This window comes from Lithobates pipiens, unplaced genomic scaffold (genome assembly GCF_037356315.1).
Source record: "Lithobates pipiens isolate NorthernLeopardFrog02 unplaced genomic scaffold, aLitPip1_a1.2 Scaffold_30, whole genome shotgun sequence".
NCBI classification, from domain to species: Eukaryota; Metazoa; Chordata; class Amphibia; order Anura; family Ranidae; genus Lithobates; species Lithobates pipiens.
Genome location: NW_027507791.1, coordinates 3,513,927 through 3,532,927, shown reverse-complemented (window position 1 = coordinate 3,532,927; position 19,001 = coordinate 3,513,927). Strand labels below are relative to the sequence as shown.

The 19,001-nt window shown below is 40.3% G+C and overlaps 1 protein-coding gene across 2 annotated transcripts in view; it reads right to left on the bottom strand.

Annotated features, from left to right (window-relative positions):
- Positions 1 to 19,001, bottom strand: part of MDGA2 (MAM domain containing glycosylphosphatidylinositol anchor 2) — a 1,078,966-nt gene that overhangs the window by 335,754 nt on the left and 724,211 nt on the right. For both annotated transcript variants that reach the window (XM_077463546.1, XM_077463547.1), the window contains exon 6: positions 15,699 to 15,968. In XM_077463546.1, the coding sequence (XP_077319672.1) occupies positions 15,699 to 15,968 (270 nt within the window). The remainder of the gene's footprint in view (positions 1 to 15,698; positions 15,969 to 19,001) is intronic.

Here is a 19,001-nt window from a genome sequence, read left to right as displayed (position 1 = left end):
TATTTTATATACATAAAGTTTTTTTTTTTTTTTTTTTTTGGCTTTTGAGTAGGTGCAGTCAATTATAGAAGCATTATAGAGGCCAACTATAGAAGTTGGCCTCTATAACTAAGCATAGGTTTACTTTGATTTGACATGCCTGTCCTAGGTTATGGGTAATAGCTAGGACTAGTCATTTATTTTACAAATCAAAACTGGAGACCTGTGAACCTACAGTGCATCCGGAAAGTATTCACAGCGCTTCACTTTTTCCAACTTTTGTTGTTACAGCCTTATTTCAAAATTGATTAAATTCATTATTTTCCTCAAAAATTCTACAAAAATACCCCATAATGACAATGTAAGAGAAATTTGTTTGAAATCTTAGAAAATGTATTAAAAAAAAAATGAAAAAAAAAATCACAGGTACATAAGTATTCACAGCCTTTGCCATGACACTCAAAATTGAGCTCAGGTGCATCCTGTTTCCACTGATCACCCCTGAGATGTTTCTACATGATTGGAGTCCACTTGTGGTAAATTCAGTTGATTGAATGTAAATTGGAAAGGCACACAACTGTCAATATAAGGTTGGTACAAACCAATCCATGAAGTCCAAGGAATTGTTGGTAGACCTCAGAGACAGGATTGTATTGAGGCAAAGCTCTGGGGAAGGGTACAGAAACATTTCTGCACCATTGAAGGTCCCAATGAGCACACTGGCCTCCACCATCCATAAATAGAAGTTTGGAACCACCAGGACTCTTCCCAGAGCTGGCCGTATGGCCAAGCTGAGTGATCAGGGAGGAAGGACCTTCGTTAGGATTGAGTGAAAGATGAATGCAGCAATGTACAGAGACATCCTTGATGAAAACCTACTCCAGAGCTCTCTGGACCTCAGACTGGAGTGAAGGTTCATCTTTCAACAGGACAACGATCCTAAGCACACAGCTGAGATGCAAAGGAGTGGCTACGGGACAGCTCTGTGAATGTCCTTCAGTGGCCCAGTCACAGCCCAGACTTGAGCCCAATTAAACACCTCTGAAAAGATTTGAAAATGCACCGTCATTCCCCATCCAACCTGATGGCGCTTGAGAGGTTCTGCAAAGAAGAATGGGAGAAACTGCCCAAAAATAGGTGTGCCAAGCTTGTAGCATCCTACTTAAAAAGTCTTGAGGCTGTAATTGGTGCCAAAGGTGCGTCAACAAAGTATTGAGCAAACGCTATGAATACTTATGTACATGGGATTTTTTTCATTTTTTATTTTTAAGAAATTTGCTAAGATTTCAAACAAACTTCGTTTACAATGTCATGGGGTATTGTTTGTAACATTTTGAGGAAAATAATGAATTTAATCCGTTTTGGAATAAGGCTGTAACATAATAAAATGTGGAAAAAAGTGAAGCGCTGTGAATACTTTCTGGATGCAGTGTATCATGGCCAAGTCAGTGACGTTTGCCACCAATAAAAAGCAGCTGCTAAAACAGTAAATCTTAAAAGTCCTATCTTTAAACACATCATAATAATTAGATTGCCGATGTATATTCATCTACGATATATGCAACATTTCAATATCAAGTAATTATTTTGGGGTTATGAGAGCTGGTGCATTCACATTTTCAATTTAAATGCAAATATTTTTAATAGTTTGCACTCAGTTTTCTGTGTTTCCATTTGTGGTTTTGAAAAATGGAAAATAAATAAGAGTGAGTTTCTTTTTATATATGTTGTATATACACTACACACACAGTGTATGAAAAGTAAATTCACATCACTGGAATTGTTGACAGATTTGAACAGGGAAGCATTTGATTTTTATTTAGATGGTACCTACAAATACCTGTAAAGGTGATATACTTGGAAAAAAATAACATGTAAAATTGGCATGGTATATTCATTATCTTTAACTAAAGTAACATAAAATGCAAATTCATAACATGGAAAAAGTAAGTGCACAGTACATTTACCACTATTTTGAGTCCTTGAATTCAGATTTCAATGTTTCAGATAAGGTGGCAATGGAACCAGTCCTGTCTAATGCCTGGTGTCTTTGCTATTGACATGTCTAGTGTTGTCATGCTCTTATGTCTCTAAGCCCTTGTACACACGGTCGGAGAATCCGTCGGAATATGTCCTATCAAACCGTTTTGTCGGATAATCCGACTGTGTGTGGTATGCATCGGACTGTTTCCGTCGGAATATCCGTCGGACCAAATTTTCCAACTTGCTGGAAATATTTTCCGACAAACTGGGCTGATTGGAATTCTCTACACAGGATTGGAGTATGTCCGATCGGAATTTCCACGCATGCTCAGATCAAATTCCTACATCAAAGCTATTGGCTACTAGCCTGAACGTAGTCCCATCGTAACGAAATTACGTCATCACGTTCTGAAAGATCGGATTTTCCGACAACTTTGTCTGACCGTGTGTATGCAACAGTTTTGGGCACAATCCGTCAGACAAAATCCGTCGGACAAAATCCAACGGATTTGGTTGTTGAAATGTCCGACCGTGTGTACAAGGGCTAAGAAAGAAAATTGTTGACACCTCTGAGACGGTCAAGAGATGTAAAAAGTTTGGCAAATGATTTGACATCAACCATTACAGTACAAGGGAAATAATATATGGGTGGCAAAAATTTCAAACAACTGCTAGTTTGTCCAGGACTGGCCAGCCAGAATTTAACCTCAAAAGCTAAATATCAATGCTAAATAAAAAAGTCTCCAAGAGCTCAAAAATGTAATCTTGGGGTATTCAAGTAACTATTGCAACAGTCAGGGTCAAATAGCATGTATCCACAATCAGAAAGAGATTGCACAACACAAATCAACCTACATTGGAGGTCTTTTAAGTAAAACCTGAACCCTCAAAAAAGATCAGAGAAAAATTACAGTTAGCCATTAAACCTACGAGACCAGGCCTTCTTAAACAAGATGCTGTCATTGGTCTAAAAAATTAATTTGAACTGGAAAGGAGTCTTTCAAGATAATATTGGTCCAGAGCACACCAGCAAATCCATGAAGGAATGGCTCAAAAAGAAATACGTGTTATGGACTGAATTGGTATACTGAAATAGGTTATGGACTGCCCTGGTCAAAGCCCCAATGTGATTCCTATTGAATTTGAAAAGAGTAGTTTGTGCAAGAAAGCATCTTGCAACTGAATGAATTTTGCAAGGAGAAGTGATTAAATGTACAAAACACCTAAAAGATGTCTGCAGTAGGTGTACTTCCTTTTTCCAATACACAGCATAACATCTACCGATAGTTTGGTTGAATAACTGATTGAAAAGGCATATTTTTCTTGTGCTATGTTTGAGTAAAGATCTAATGGTGTGCACTTGATTTTTCACATGACTGTATCTGTGTATAATTTGGGGTGGAGGAACTTGACTGGCCTGCACAGAGTCCTGACCTCAACCCAATAGAACACCTTTGAGATGAATTAGCGCGGAGACTGCGAGCCAGGCCTTCTAGTCCAGAATCAGTGCCTGACCTCACAAATGCGCTTCTGGAAGAATGGTCAAACGTTCCCATAGACACACTGCTAAACCTTGTGGACGGCCTTCCCAGAAGAGTTGAAGCTGTTATAGCTGTAAAGGATGGGTCAACTCAATATTGAACCCTATGGACTAAGACTGGGATGCCATTAAAGTTCATGTGTGTGTAAAGGCAGGCGTCCCAATACTCTTTCGTACTCAGGGGGCTGGATATTTTCCTTTGCATAAAGTAGAGAATGATCAAAACCCAGATTGTTATGCTGATTGTGTCCAATTGGGAGGGATTTCACCCTCACTTTTTGTCCTGGAGACACAACAACAAAGCTGGATTCACACCTTTGCATTTTTGCTTGATGCTCTCTCTTTTAAATTCAGTAAAAATGCATAAAACCGCAGCGCATGTGCAATGCTCATCAATGTGTGTTATGTATTATTGTGTTATGTGTACAAAGGAAAACACATCATAAAGAAAAAAAAACATTGGTGTGAATAAGCCATTAAGGACAAGCTTTAGTGAACTTTTCATTTACTTAATTCCCCAAACCCCCACCCAAGTGCAGCCTGCCGTGTCAACTGCTTCAGCCCCGGAAGATTTTATCCCCTTCCTGACCAGAGCACTTTTTGCGATTCAGGCACTGTACCATTTCTTTAGACATGGATTCCTATACATCGCTCTGCATGGTGATGTGTTTACAATGATTTTAACTGCATTCTTTGCGAATGATCCAGCAGAGCACGCAAAGGGCACATCATTTGTACTGTGTGCATCTCCCATCTCCTTTCAACTTAACAAAGGTCACTTTCATGAACTGTATCAAATCCCAAGCTTTTGATTCTGAAGGTCAAGGATGGGAACTTTTTAAAAGTTTCTAAGATGGCGCATTATGCACAACCTTGAACATTCGGAGGGAATGAAAATCTTTTCCTCAAATCCAAGTGGAGTCTACCACGATCATTTTTTTTTTTTGAGGCAGGGACCTACTGAACCCAGGATGATGAAGCCTAGGACGTGATTTACTCAAGGGAAATACAGTGCCTTGAAAAAGTATTCATTCCCCAGAGTTGATGAGAAGATGGATGAAGCCAAATACAGGGCAATCAGAATGAAACCTGTTAGCCCTTGTACACACGGTCGGAGATTCCGACAACCAAATCCGACGGATTCTGTCCGTCGGATTTTGTCCGACGGATCTTGCCCAAAACTGTTGCATACACACGGTCGGATGAAGTTGTCGGAAAATCCAATCGTTCAGAACGTGATGACATTATTTTGTTACGACGGGACTACGTTCAGGCTAGTAGCCAATAGCTTTGGTGTAGGAATTTGATCTGAGCATGCGTGGCACTTTGTCCGATCGAAATTCTCTACACATGATCGGAGTATGTCCGATCGGACCAGTTTGTCGGAAAATATTTCCAGCAAGTTGGAAAATTTGGTCCGACGGAAACAGTCCGATGCATACCACACACAGTCCGATTATCCGACAAAACGGTCCGATAGGACACATTCCAACGGATTCTCCGACCGTGTGTACAAGGGCTTAGAGTCTGCAATAGACTTGATACTGGGGCGGAGGTTCACCTTCCAGCAGGACAACGACCCTAAACATACAGCCAGAGCTACAATGGAATGGTTTTAGATCAAAGAATATTCTTGTATTAGAATGGCCCTGTCAAAGTCCAGACCTAAAGCCAATAAAGAATGTGTGTCAAGACTTGATAATTGCTGTTCACAGACACTCTCCATCCAATCTGAAAGAGCTTGAGATATTTTGCAAAGAAGAATGGGCAAAAATGTCCCTCTCTAGATGTACAAAGCTGGTAGAGACATCCTCAAAAAGACTTGCAGCTGTAATTGCAGTGAAAGGCTGTTCTACAAAATATTGACTCGGGGGGGCGCCATACAAATGTACCCCACACTTTTCACATATTTATTTGTAAACAATTTTGCAAAATCATTTATCATTTTCCTTCCACTTTACAATTATGTGCCACTTTGTGTTGGTCTATCACATAAAACCTCAATAAAATACATTTACATTTTTGGTTGTAACATGACAAAATGTGGAAAACCTCATGGGGTATGAATACTTTTTCAAGGCACTGTAGGCTGTTCACTTTGCAAGGGAAGATGCCCCAAAGCTTAATGAATGCCTTCAAGTTCTTCTGAGTTACATCATGCAGTTACAGTATATGCAAGTAAAATAGCATTTATTTCCTAAAGCTGGCAACACATTATACAATTTACCTTTAGATTTACCAAACCATATAATATGAGGTCAAACTTAAACACTTTCAAATTGTATGCAGTCAGACAGACCCTTGCACTACATAGTTGAAGGTAACAAGAAAATTGTATAATGTGCAACAAGCTTTACTTTCCTCACATGTGAATGGGTGTTCTTTGCAAAGCAAAAGTACAACTTCTCTTGTGAAGTGGACCGCCTATTTGCTTTTAATAAATCAACCACCCAGTGTCAAACAGTTCTGTCCATTGATAGGTGTTTTGCATCAGCAAAGGATGGTGAGGTGGGGCAATTTATCTATAAGCATACCATGTAAAAATGTATTTTCTTCTTTATATAGAAGTTTGTGCACTGTTCCCAGAGAGCTTTGGCCTAAAAGTAAAAATAAAAAAATATATATCACTCTTCTTACTGTACAGTGAGGGAAAAAAAATATTTGATCCTCTGCTGATTTTGTACATTTGCCCATTGACAGAAAAATGATCAGTCTATAATTTTATTGGGAGGTTTATTTTAACAGTGAGAGACAGAATAACCAAAATATCCAGAAAAACGCATTTCAAAAAAGTTATAAATTGATTTATATTTGAACCACTTGCCACCCAGGCCAATTCTGACATTTTTCTCCTACATGTAAAAATCATAATTTTTTTTGCTAGAAAAATTACATAGAACCCCAAATATTATATATGTTTTTCTATCAGACACTGTAGAGAATAAAATGGCGTTCATTGCAACTTTTTATTTGCGTAGCAATTTTTCAAATGCCTTTTTTTGGAAAATAAAACAGTTTCATGCTTAACAAAAAAGAAAAACAGTAACATTAGCCCATTTTTTTTTTTCATAATGTGAAAGATGAAGTTACGCCGAGTAAATAGATACCTAATATGTCACACTTCAAAATTGCACACGTTCGTGGAAGGGCGCCAAACTTCAGTACTTAAAAATCCCTAAGCGACGCTTTAAAAAAATGTTGCTGGTTACATGTTTTGAGTTACAGAGGAGGTCTAGGGCTAGAATTATTGCTCACTAACGTTTGTGGCGATCCCTCATATGTGTGATTTAAACACCGTTACATATGTGGGCACGACTTACGTATGCGTTCGCTTCTGTGTGTGTGTGTGTGTGTATGTGTGTGAACATGTTAATTAAAATTTTCTAGCTTGACACTTTTTGTTTTACATTTTTTTGATCACTTTTAATCCTATTACAACGAATGCAAACATCCCCTGTAATAGGAAAGAGCATGACAGATCCTCTTTACAATGAGATATGGGGTCAGTAAGATCCCACATCTCACCTCTAGACTGGGAAGCCTGAAATAAGAAAAAACAAAAAAACAAGAAAATCTCAGCTTCCCAGCTGAGGCGGTGCATTTGTTTGAATGCAGAGGCCAGGCGTGATGTCATAACATCGCGCCCAGCCTCCGAACAATCATAGAGACTTCGGGGACCATCTGGTCTGCCGGAAATCTCTATGGTCAACATCTGGGGCCGGTGAGTCGGTAGAAGCACCGGAGGGCAGCGGGGGGGTGTCCCCTCTCGCCACCCATAAAGACCATCAATCAGCTGAACAGCCGCTGTGATCATTCTTATGGTGTAGGGAATCATCGGCTCAAAAAGACGACACCTACCGGAAACGTGAAATATCATCCAGAGACCAGGCTACTTAGTTAAAGCTTCCCCCCCCCCCATTTCTCCCCTCCTCTTCCCCACACCCAACCACTCATATGGATTTATGTTTAATTCTCATGTTAAATCAAGATTGTAAAGGCGTAGAAGAGGAGTATACTCCCCCTATGCACTTTCCTTTATGTTGTCAAATATTCATGTCTTTTATGGAAATCTGTATTATATAGTGTAATGTTAAAAATCCAATAAAAATTGTTAAAAAATAAATAAAAAGACGATACCTGAATGATGCCTGTAGCTGTAGGCATCATTCAGATATCCCCACTCAAATTTAAGGATGTCATATGATGGCCAGCGGGTGGGAAGTGGTTAATGAGTGAAATAAGTATTTTATCCCCTATCAAACAGCAAGATTTCTGGCTTCTATACAGTTAATAAGCTGAGCTTAGGAGCAGTCTCTTAAAGGGAGCTCAGCTTATTACCTGTATAAAAGACACCTGTCCACAGAAGCACTCATCAATCAGCTTCCAATCTCTCCACAATGGAAAGGCCAAAGAGCTGTCCAAGGATGTCAGGGACAAGATTGTAGACCTACACAAGGCTGGAATGGGCTACAAGACCATCGCCAAGCAGCTTGGTGACAACAGTTGGTGTAATTATTTACAAATGGAAGAAACAAAATAATTGTGAATCTCCCTCGGTCTTGGGCTCCATGCAAGATCTCACCTCGTGGAGTTCCAATGATCATGAGAACAGTGAGGAATCAGCCCACAACTACATGGGAGAACCTTGTCAATGATCTCAAGGCAGCTGGGAACATAGTCACCAAGAAAACAATTGGTAACACTACACCGTTAAGGACTAAAATCCTGCAGTGCTCGCAAGGTCCCCCTGCTCAAGAAAGCACATGTACAGGCCCGGCTGAATTTTCCAACGAACATTTGAATGATTCAGAGGAGAACTGGGTGAAAACGTTGTGGTCAGATGAGACCAAAACTAAGCTCTTTGGCCTCAACTCGCCCTGTTTGGAGGAGGAGTGCTGCCTATGACCCCAAGAACACAATACCCACCATCAAACATGGAAATGGAAACATTATGCTTTGGGGTTGTTTTTCTGCTAAGGGGACAGAAAACTTTGCTGCATCAAAGGGACGATGGACAGCCAAGTACTGTCAAATCTTGGAACCTTCTTCCCTCAGCCAGGCCATTGAAAATGGGTCATGGATGGGTATCCCAGCATGATAATGGCCAAGGCAACAAAAGAGAGGCTCAAGAAGAAGCACATTAAGGTCCCGGAGTGGCCTAGTCAGTCTCCAGACATTAATCCCATAGAAAATATGTGGCGGGAGCTGAAGGTTCAAGTTACCAAAATGTCAGCCTCAAAATCTTAATGGACTTGGAGAGGATGTGCAAAGAGGAGTGGGACAACATCCCTCCCGAGATGTGTGCAAACCTGGTGGTCAACTACAAGAAACGTCTAACCTCAAATTGCCAACATGAGTTTTGCCACCAAGTGCTAAGTCATGTTTTGCGAAGGGGTCAAATACTTATTTCACTCATTAAAATGCAACTCAATTTATAACTTTTTTTTAAATGCTTTTTTCCTGGATTTTTTTTGTTGCTATTCTGTGTCTCACTGTTAAAATAAACCTACCAATAATATGATAGACTGATCATTTCTTTGTCAGTGGGCAAACGTGCAAAATCAGCAGGGAATAAAATACCCTTTTCCCTCATTGGAACATGCAAACTACAGCTCAAAAGCAAATGTTATGGAGGCTCTGGGGCCAAAACCATACTGTGAATGGGTAGGTTTCTGGTTAAGTAAAACAGTATGTTATAAACAATGTAGTGGTTAAAGCATTCTAATCAAAGACCTGCTATGCAGAGAAGTCTTTACCCCAAGGTGCTTTCTCTTTTTGGACTTAGCCTAATCACTTATAGTACGTAGTAGAAAAGCATGTGCCGGCATAAATTAATTTCATTGACACAGTTGCCAAAGCAGGCCTCCTCTGATTAACACCACTGGTGCAGGAACAGGTTTTAATTTATGTGGCACTGCCAATGCAGAGGCATTTCTCCAAATACAGACACCACCAATGCAGGGGCATCTATTACTGTCATTGACACCGCCAATGCAGGGGCATCTTCCATTAAGTGACATCACCAATGCAGGCTCATCTATTACTTTCAGTGACACCACCAATTCAGGGGCATCTATTACTGTCATTGACACCACCAATGCAGGGGCATCTTACATTAAGTGACATCACCAATGCAGGGGCATCTATTACTGTCATTGACACCGCCAATGCAGGGGCATCTTACATTAAGTGACATCACCAATGCAGGCTCATCTATTACTTTCAGTGACACCACCAATGCAGGGGCATCTATTACTTTCAGCGACACCACCAATGCAGGGGCATCTATTACTTTCAGTGACACCACCAATGAAAAGGCATTTATTACTTTCAGTGACACCACCAATGAAAAGGCATTTATTACTTTCAGTGACACCACCAATGAAAAGGCATTTATTACTTTCAGTGACACCACCAATGAAAAGGCATTTATTACTTTCAGTGACACCACCAATGAAAAGGCATCTATTACTTTCAGTGACATCACCAATGTAAGCACATCTATTACTTTTAGTGACAACACCAATGCAGGAGCATCCATTACCATTATTTTCCATTACTTTCAGTGACAGCATCAACACAGGGCCAGTTTTTGCTCACACTGATACCAGGGCACTTTCTCCCCAGCCAATAGCCCAATGTTTTAGTGCGGAACAGTACATGTCCATTAGGCTCTTCATTTTGTTGAGCTGTGCATCAACCCATTTTGCCTATTTTAGCACTTGCTGCACCCATTCCACAAGTTCTGGCATTGTGCACATCACCGTGTGCCACTTTCGCCAAGGGCACTGAATGACAATATAAGAGGGATTTCCAGAAATCACTGCCTGTGATTAGAGCAGCGCTGCGCCGACTTCCTGGCGGGCTCTGCACATGGCGTATGCAAATACGCCGGAGCTCATCCCTCAAGGGTAGATGACATTTTTATGCACAAAGTGACCTATGGGTGTCTTCTCACCCCCTTGAATGGACCTCACTAAATACAGGAGGTCTATATGCGCTTTGTGGCACTACTCCCAACTAGCTGTACACTCCAAATCCGTGGCTCTCAGCATGGTGTCAATCATATAGGAGGCAAAAGGAAAGAACCATAGTGCAAATCACTACTAAAAAATATTTATTTCCATATAAAAATCCACTCACATTTCAGATGTAAAAAAAAAAAGACCTTTTCACATTACAATCATCTGTACACACAGCTCCACCTAGTTCCAGCGTGATTACATCACCACCCACATTTTTGAAGAATATCAGTCTGTCCCTGAGGCTTTCCTGTAGAGAAGTGGCTTAATTTCTGCCCTTCCTAAATCCAGGCCATGCTGCCTTAGTGTGCGTGCAGATGTACTTGCACCCACCTGCTACCATTTCTCAGCAAGCTCTGCACTGATGGTTCCCCCAAACCAACAGCTGAGTCTACTGTGAGAGACGGTCCTGGCGCTTGCTGGACTTTGAGTGCCATTAAGCCTTCTTCACAAATGCAGTAAAAATGTTTTTTTGGGGTTAAGTTAATTTTCATGGCAAAGAGACTTTACAATTCATTGCAATTCATCTGATCATTCTTCATAACATTCTGGAGTATATGCAAATTGCCATCATAAAAACTGAGGCTGAAAATGAACATTTGTGTCATTCTCAAAAATGTGGCCACAGCTGTATTGTCATAAGAGAATTTTCAGAACTTTAGTAACCTATTGGGTTTCGATATGAGATCAGCATGCAAATAAAAAAAAAAAAAAAAAAAGACGCTCATTCGTCTGATATTTTTACTGTATGTGTACACATTTTAACACTTATCACAGTTTGTCACTTTTATTTTAATAAATGGTGCCACGATAATGCACTAGGTGGTGTGCCCTTTTTTGCTTTTTGTGCATCTCCTTCCCCTGGGTATTTGCCCTTAAACCTAACTCTAAATAAATATATACATGCTCCTAATTTAACCACTGGCTTACTGGCCATCTAAACCCCCCTCCTGCCCAGACCAATTTTCAGCTTTTAGCGCTGTCTTTGAATGACAATTGCGGTGTCATACAACACGGTACTCAAATTACATTTTTATCTTTTTTTACGACAAATAGAATTTTCTATTGGTGGTATTTGGTCACCTCTGGGTTTTTTATTTTTTGTTAAAAAATTTTAAAAAGACCAATTTAGAAAAAAAAAAATACAAAACCATTTTATATTTTGTTAATACCTTTTGAAAACAGGTAATTTTTCTCCTTCATTGATGTATGCTGATGAGGCTGCACTGATGGGCACTAATAGACAGCACTGGTGAGCACTGAGAGATGGCATTGGTGGGCACTGAAAGGTGGCTCTTATATGTGGCACTGATAGCTGGCACCGATGGGCACTGATAGGTGGCAGTGATGGGCACTGATAGGTGGCAGTGATGGGCACTGATGGTCACTGATCGGCACTGGTGACACTGATAGGCAGCACTGAGGAGGCACTGATTGGCACCATGTGGTGGGTATTTATAGGTGGCACTCTTGGGCACTGATAAGTGGCACTGTTTGCTGGCACTGGCAAGCGGTACTGGTTGGCACAGATAAGGCGGCTTCGCCTCTTCGGGACCGATGTTCCTTGCACAGAAGCTGGTGACCAGCTTTTTTTTCTCCTCGCGCTGAAAAAAGAAAAACGATTACCGATCTTCTGTTTACATCAAATGATCAGCTGTCATTGGCTGACAGCTGATCATGTGGTAAGGGGCTGGGATCAACCCCTTACTCCGATCTGTGATCACCCAAGTCTCATTGATTCTGTGATCATAGTGTGCACCACGGTCACCCTGCAGGGGGAGCGTGCAAAGGGGAGGACGTCTATTGACGGCCTCCTGGCAAAGTAGGTCTGTGCTGTAGTCCAGTGGTCATCAACCCTGTCCTCAGGGCCCACTAACAGGTTTGAAAGATCATTTGCTGCTCAGTGATTGCAGTATTCTAGTCTGCATCTCCCCAAGGTAATACATAAAACCTGGTCTGTTAGTGGGCCCTGAGGACAGGAGTTGATCACCACTGCTGTAGTCATCATTTGGCTATAGCGCAGATCTGAATGGGTAAATGCTGATTTCACTAAGATATACTATTTAGTATAGGGGCTCAGTGTGTTAAAAAAAAAAAAAAAAACAGTAAGCCGTTTTCATACAGTGTCCTTGATTTTAATGCCTTACCAGTAGGCCGTAACTGACATTCCTAATGCCTATAAAAAAAAACTCCCACCAAAGTGACCAGCTGTTCAAGTTCTAGGACACTCCAACCATTTGATGCTCACTTCCAGCATTCTAAGAGCAAGCGCGATTCCACGTCACAAACCCAGGCATGCCATTTTGATCTGCCCACCCTATAGCAAAGGAAGAGTGCACTGAGCATGCAAAGTTTTGGAATGCGAAAGTATGCTCACTTCTGTGATGCTGGGGTTGAACATCTAATGGCCAGAGTGTAGAGAAACTTAATTGAAACACGGCTGATCAGTTTGGTTGAAGTTTTTATGCAGGTTTTGGGATTTTGCCCATGGTCTACGGGTATTAAAATTAACTATACATGTTTAAAACTGCACCGAATTAAACACACAGGGGCCCCTAGACAGCAAATTAAATAAAAAATGGGAGCTATGGTCCAGATTTCTCATTTGTAATAATGCAATCAAGTGTCTTGGGTTATCAGAAACACTTGTAATCCTGTATGGTTTTATTTAAATAGTGAAGGATCAAAAGTACCAAGGGTTCAACACTGTCAGCTTTGGGCAAGGATTCCAAAGGGCCCTGTATATCTTGCTGACCATTGATCTGGGGGAATTCACTTAATGTTCATTGGGAATATATACACAGACATACTAAATGGGTATTTTTGTTACATCTTTACCTGTAGATCTCTTTTATATAAAGTCAGTTGCAAAAGATGATGGATTGCAATTTTACATGCGCGCATATCGTACAAGAATTAGAAAGCAGCCCAGAACGCACTCCCCTCCCCCAACAGAGAGCCTGGGATTCTGGAAGGCTTTTACTAATGTATGGATATCGATTCAACAGTATGAACAAAGGAGATCTTCTCATCTTCATTCAGATGAATTATGCATTTCTGTGATTTCTACATTTCTCTGAAATGTTATATATTTTTTTTTTGTGATAAGAAATTCCAAAGCCACATTGTTAGTATTCATACAATTTAAACATGATTACAGTTTGAATTTAAAACCTTACCAGGCTGGCATGCATATGACATTCCTGGGAGAATAGCCACATTGACCCACAGTTCTTTGCTGAATAAGTCTGAGTTAATTCAGCTTTGTTTACCCCATGCTTATTCTCTCCGATTCTTTATTTTCCAGCTGCCTTAATTATCTTCACAATCAACAGTTTAGTCTCCCCTTCAAAAATGTCTGACTGGAATACATGGGTATTAAAGGGAAACTATTGTACATATTAAATGACTACACTCTCGTAGCAAGTGAAAATTAGAAACACCAGGTAGACAGTCCACTGATCTGACGCTTCTAACCGGGTAAACTAGATGAACCTAATTCTTTAAAATGCTTTGTTGTCAGAAATTCTGAAGACGTAAATTACCATAGAAAGATATGTCAGATTTTAGGCATTAACAGAATCATATAACCTTTATTAAAAAGTGAATTTCAACCTAATTAGTAGGTCCAGAAACACAGGAATGCTTAAAGTATAACTAAATGGCCACAAAGCATGTGCCATAAAGTACAAGAACGCACAGCTAACTTGTCTTACTTGTCTAACATGTTGGACTTACCTACTGGTAGGCTGTCCTCTAGCCCTGACAAGTCTACACCTCCCCTTGTTGCGGTTAGTATCTTCTCTAGTTTTATTCTGGCCCATTATTTCTTCCTTCCACCAATGAGTGGCCACTGATTATCTAGCACCTATCTGTGGTCATGATACCTGTTTTGGCACCCAGATCTTTTTTCCTGGCATCATTGGATGTGACCAGAGAGTAGGCTGTATTGTGCATGCAGTGCAGTCAGTGTACAACTGGGAAAAAAAATATCAAAAAAAAAAAAAAGAAGAAAAGAAAATGTAGAACTTTGGTCCAATTCCAGGTTTAGGTTACTCCTCGCCCCCCACTTCCTCCTTTCCACCATTGAAGCAACTTAAGTAACTTTAAAAATAATGCATACATATTTTTTTCTAGGTGCTTTCGGGTTTGTTTGGTAGGGTTAGAGGTTACCGGTTGTCAGAGGAAGTGAGGAGGTGGGATGCCCTCTTTGCTGTGAGCAATAAAAAAGTTTTTTGAGAGCTTAGGGGCTACATGGTAAATGGCTTCATTGTATCAGATCTTATTTATGGGAGGAGAAGAAACATAGAAAATATTGGCACCCATTGCTGGAGATTTGGAACAGCATAGAGGCTTGGGATCAGTATCGGGAGACAACCATTCCTAGATTGAAGATGAAGGATGATCCAAAGGCTTCAAGAGAACAGTGTAAAGCTTGCTAAAAGCATTTAAATCTCGATAGTTTTCCTATCAATGGGAACTAGAAGAAAACATGTACAGTTTAAACTTTGATTGTGAGCATAATTCGTTCCGAAAATGTGCTTGCAATCCAAAGCACTCGTATATTAAAGCAAATTTCCCCATAAGAAATAATGGAAACTCAGATGTTTTGTTCCACAGCCATTTATTCATAGGTCCTTTAGTCTATAGTTCATATAAAAAGATATCACATCAATTAAGATAAGGATCCAACTTAAAGCTCAGTTCCAAAAAAGCTGCTTTTACAGGCATTTGGGCTTTTATTTCAGCTTGAAGAAGCTTGTGCTTTTTTTTGCTCTTGGGCACATTTTTATTGAGCTTCTTTAAACTCCTTTGAGCATATGCGTTTTTTCACAAACCCTCCTTAAAGTTTATGGGCACCAGTGGACGCTGAAGTCACCTTGAAGTAGTACAGGAAACTTTTCTAAAGTCGGAGCGACTTCAGTAGTGCTCATTAAGACATCTCTCATTTACTAAAATGGGATTTCACATGTCATGCAACTTGGAGTCTCAAAAGTCAGATCCCAAGCTACTCTTATTGCAAGACCTCGCTCCTTTATCAAGTTAAAACGTATAAAAAAAAATGTTTGCTCGTCTTGTAAAACACTAGAAGACCAAGTTACTCAACAATTTAAATATTTAGCCAGTCCTTTAGGATGAATTAACTGTAGGTTATAGCTTTGGAAAGTGCTTACCTCTTACAATGATACTGGTGGACTTTTTTGCTGGATTGCCGACATTGTTGTTGGCGACACAGCTGTAGGTCCCAGCATCCTCCGATGTGATGGACGGTATAGTGAGCGTCCCGCTGTTAAGTACTGCCTTTTCTGGGAGATTCCCAACAGATCTAACCCAAGTCAGTGTCGGTGTAGGTTCTCCACCTGTTGTGACACACACTAGCGTTATTGCTTCCCCCGGATTCACAACAATGGGGTCATCCACCAGCAGTTTGATAGACGGCGACGCTGAAAATTAAGACAAGGAAGAAAGATAAGACAAGCCTGTAAATTCAACAACATATGTATTTACAGACAACAAATACAATCTCCCATACTGTCTTGAGACAGGCTATATTAATTGAACATTTCCCAGTGATGTATAGATTAGAGAAGAGATAAACGTGTATGCGATTGATCCCCTCCTGCAGTGCTTTTGCTTTCTGCAGATTGAAACCCTTACACAAGGATTACTGCTAGTGGCTATAGCTGCCGGCAGTAATCACATATAACATATCTGAATCTGATAGGCTGATTGTACCCAGGTCAATCGATGGAGTGACTTGGATACAACCAGCCTGCCCATAGATGGATTGAATGTTGATTCATCTACAGCTGGCTTAACTTTCTTTTACTATATGCAGTGACTCAATGTACTGAAGGTAGTGGATCAACATGACAGTCAGAAAACTAGAAATTACAAAAAGAGGTCAGCATTGATAGCCCTCAGTTTTCTCGCAAGTTAGGTTTACTAAAAAAAAACTACATTTAATTTCACTTTTATATTACTACATGCATTTTATAGAGATAAAAGACTGAGAATATAAAGGAGCACAGGAACTGAATACATTATAGTGTGGCCCACACAGAGAAAAGGGTATTTATATGCCACTTTAATTAACTGGGTTGTCATTTTTGTTTAACCTACAAATGGTGTTTTTTTCCCACACTTATTTCTCGGACTCACTTGGAATAAAACTTGCTTGCCCCACTGATTTGTATCTACATCTCCCACCTGGGCATATTCTTAATTCTATATACACTTTGGTGGTTATTTATGAAAGGCAAATCCACTTGGAAGTGCACTTAGAAGTGCAGTCGCTGTAAATCTGAGGGGTAGATCTGAAATGGGGGGAAGCTCTGCTGATTTTCCAATCGTGTGCAAGCTAAAATGCTGTTTTTTTTTTTTTTTCCTTGCATGTCCCCCTTCGGATCTACATCGACTTTTGTTCCAAGTGCACTTTGCACTTGTAGTTTTCACTTGTGGAGCAAAGTGGATTTGTCTTTCATAAATAACCCCCTATGTTACCAAAAGCATTGGGATGCCTGCCTTTACATACACATGAATCTTAATGGCATCTTAATGGCATCCCTTAGTCCGTAGGGTTCAATATTGAGTTGGCTCACCCTTTGCAGCTATAACAGCTTCAACTCTTCTGGGAAGTGCATGGTCAGGCACTTATGTTGGGCGAGAAGGCCTGGCTCGCAATCTCTACTCTAATTCCCCCCCCAAAGGTGTTCTATCAGGTTGAGGTCAGGACTCTGTGTAGGCCAGTCAAGTTCCTCCACCCTAAACTCGCTCATCCATGTCTTTATAGACCTTGCTTTGTGGACTGGTCCAAATCATTCGGTGGAGGGGGAATTATGGTGTGCGGTTGTTTTTCAGGGGTTGGACCTGGCCCCTTAGTTCAGTGAAGTAAATTCTTAAGGCGTCAGCATAACAAGACTTTTTGGACCATTTCATGCTCCCAACTTTGTGGGAACAGTTTGGAAATTGCCCCTTCCTGTTCCAATATGACTGCACGCCAGTGCACAAAGTAAGGTTCATAAAGACATGGATGAGTGAGTTTGGGGTGGAGGAACATGACTGGCCTGCACAGAGTCTTGCCCTCAACCTGATAGAACACTTTTGGGGTGAATTAGAACGAGGGACTGCGAGACAGGCCTTCTCGTCCAACAATCGCTTCTGGAAGAATGGTCAAACATTCCCTCAGACACACTCCTAAATCTTGTGGACGGCCTTCCCAGAAGAGTTGAAGCTGTTATAGCTGCAAAGGGTGGGTCAACTCAATATTGAACCCTACGGACTAAGACTGGGATGCCATTAAAGTTCATGTGTGTGTAAAGGCAGGCGTCCCAATACTCTTTCGTACTCAGAGGGCTGGATATTTTCCTTTACATAAAGTAGAGAATGATCGAAAACCCAGATTGTTATGCTGATTGTGTCCAATTGGGAGGGATTTCACCCTCACTTTTTGTCCTGGAAACACAACAACAAAGCTGGATTCACACCTTTGCATTTTTGCTTTATGCTCTTTCTTTTAAATTCAGTGAAAATGCATAAAACCGCAGCGCATGTGCAATGCTCATCAATGTGTGTTATGTATTATTGTGTTATGTGTACAAAGGAAAACACATCATAAATAAAAAAAATAAAAAAACATTGGTGTGAATAAGCCATTAAGGACAAGCTTCAGTGAACTTTTCATTTAATTAATTCCCCAAACCCCCAACCGAGTGCAGGCTGCCATGTTAACTGCTTCAACCCCTTCCTGACCAGAGCACCTTTTGCGATCCAGGCACTGTACTATTTCTTTAGACATGGATTCCTATACATCGCTCTGCATGGTGATGTGTTTACAATTATTTTAAACGGCATTCTTAAAGGCAGGTGTCCCAATACTTTTGATAATATAGTGTATATGTATACCTGTGCAATCTTCTAAATTATATGAACACCGTGACTTGCACAGAATGCTAAGTAGTTTCAAAATATTGCATAGAAACATGCCCCGTGCCCTAGAACTGCCATGGGAAAGGATGTGAACTGTCCAGCTCTGCCTCTAAGATTATGCCATCTAACATACATTTCCTGTTAATCAGTCTGATATCTGGTGCTTAAGTCAAAATTGTAAAATTCACTGTCATTTATCAAACATTTAAGCACTGGGGGAGGGGGCGGGGAGTTAAACCATAAAAAATAAAATAAAATGATATTTACTTATTTTTACGCTTCAGTAAAGATAGATGTCCTTTAAATACAGTACAACATTAAAAAAATTATAAGCGCAGTAATTATGATTATAGAAGGTGACAGATTTTAAGCATTCACAGTGTCTTGGTTGTTTTTAGCCTTTTAGGGTCATGACATTCTATTTGTCCATATTTCTTGGGTATGGAGAGCCGGAGAGGTTTAATATGATTCATAACGAAGTGCTAAAGTTTAATTACTTGTTTTCCTTTGGCCCAGAATTAGAACAAGCTTATATATTCTAATAAAAT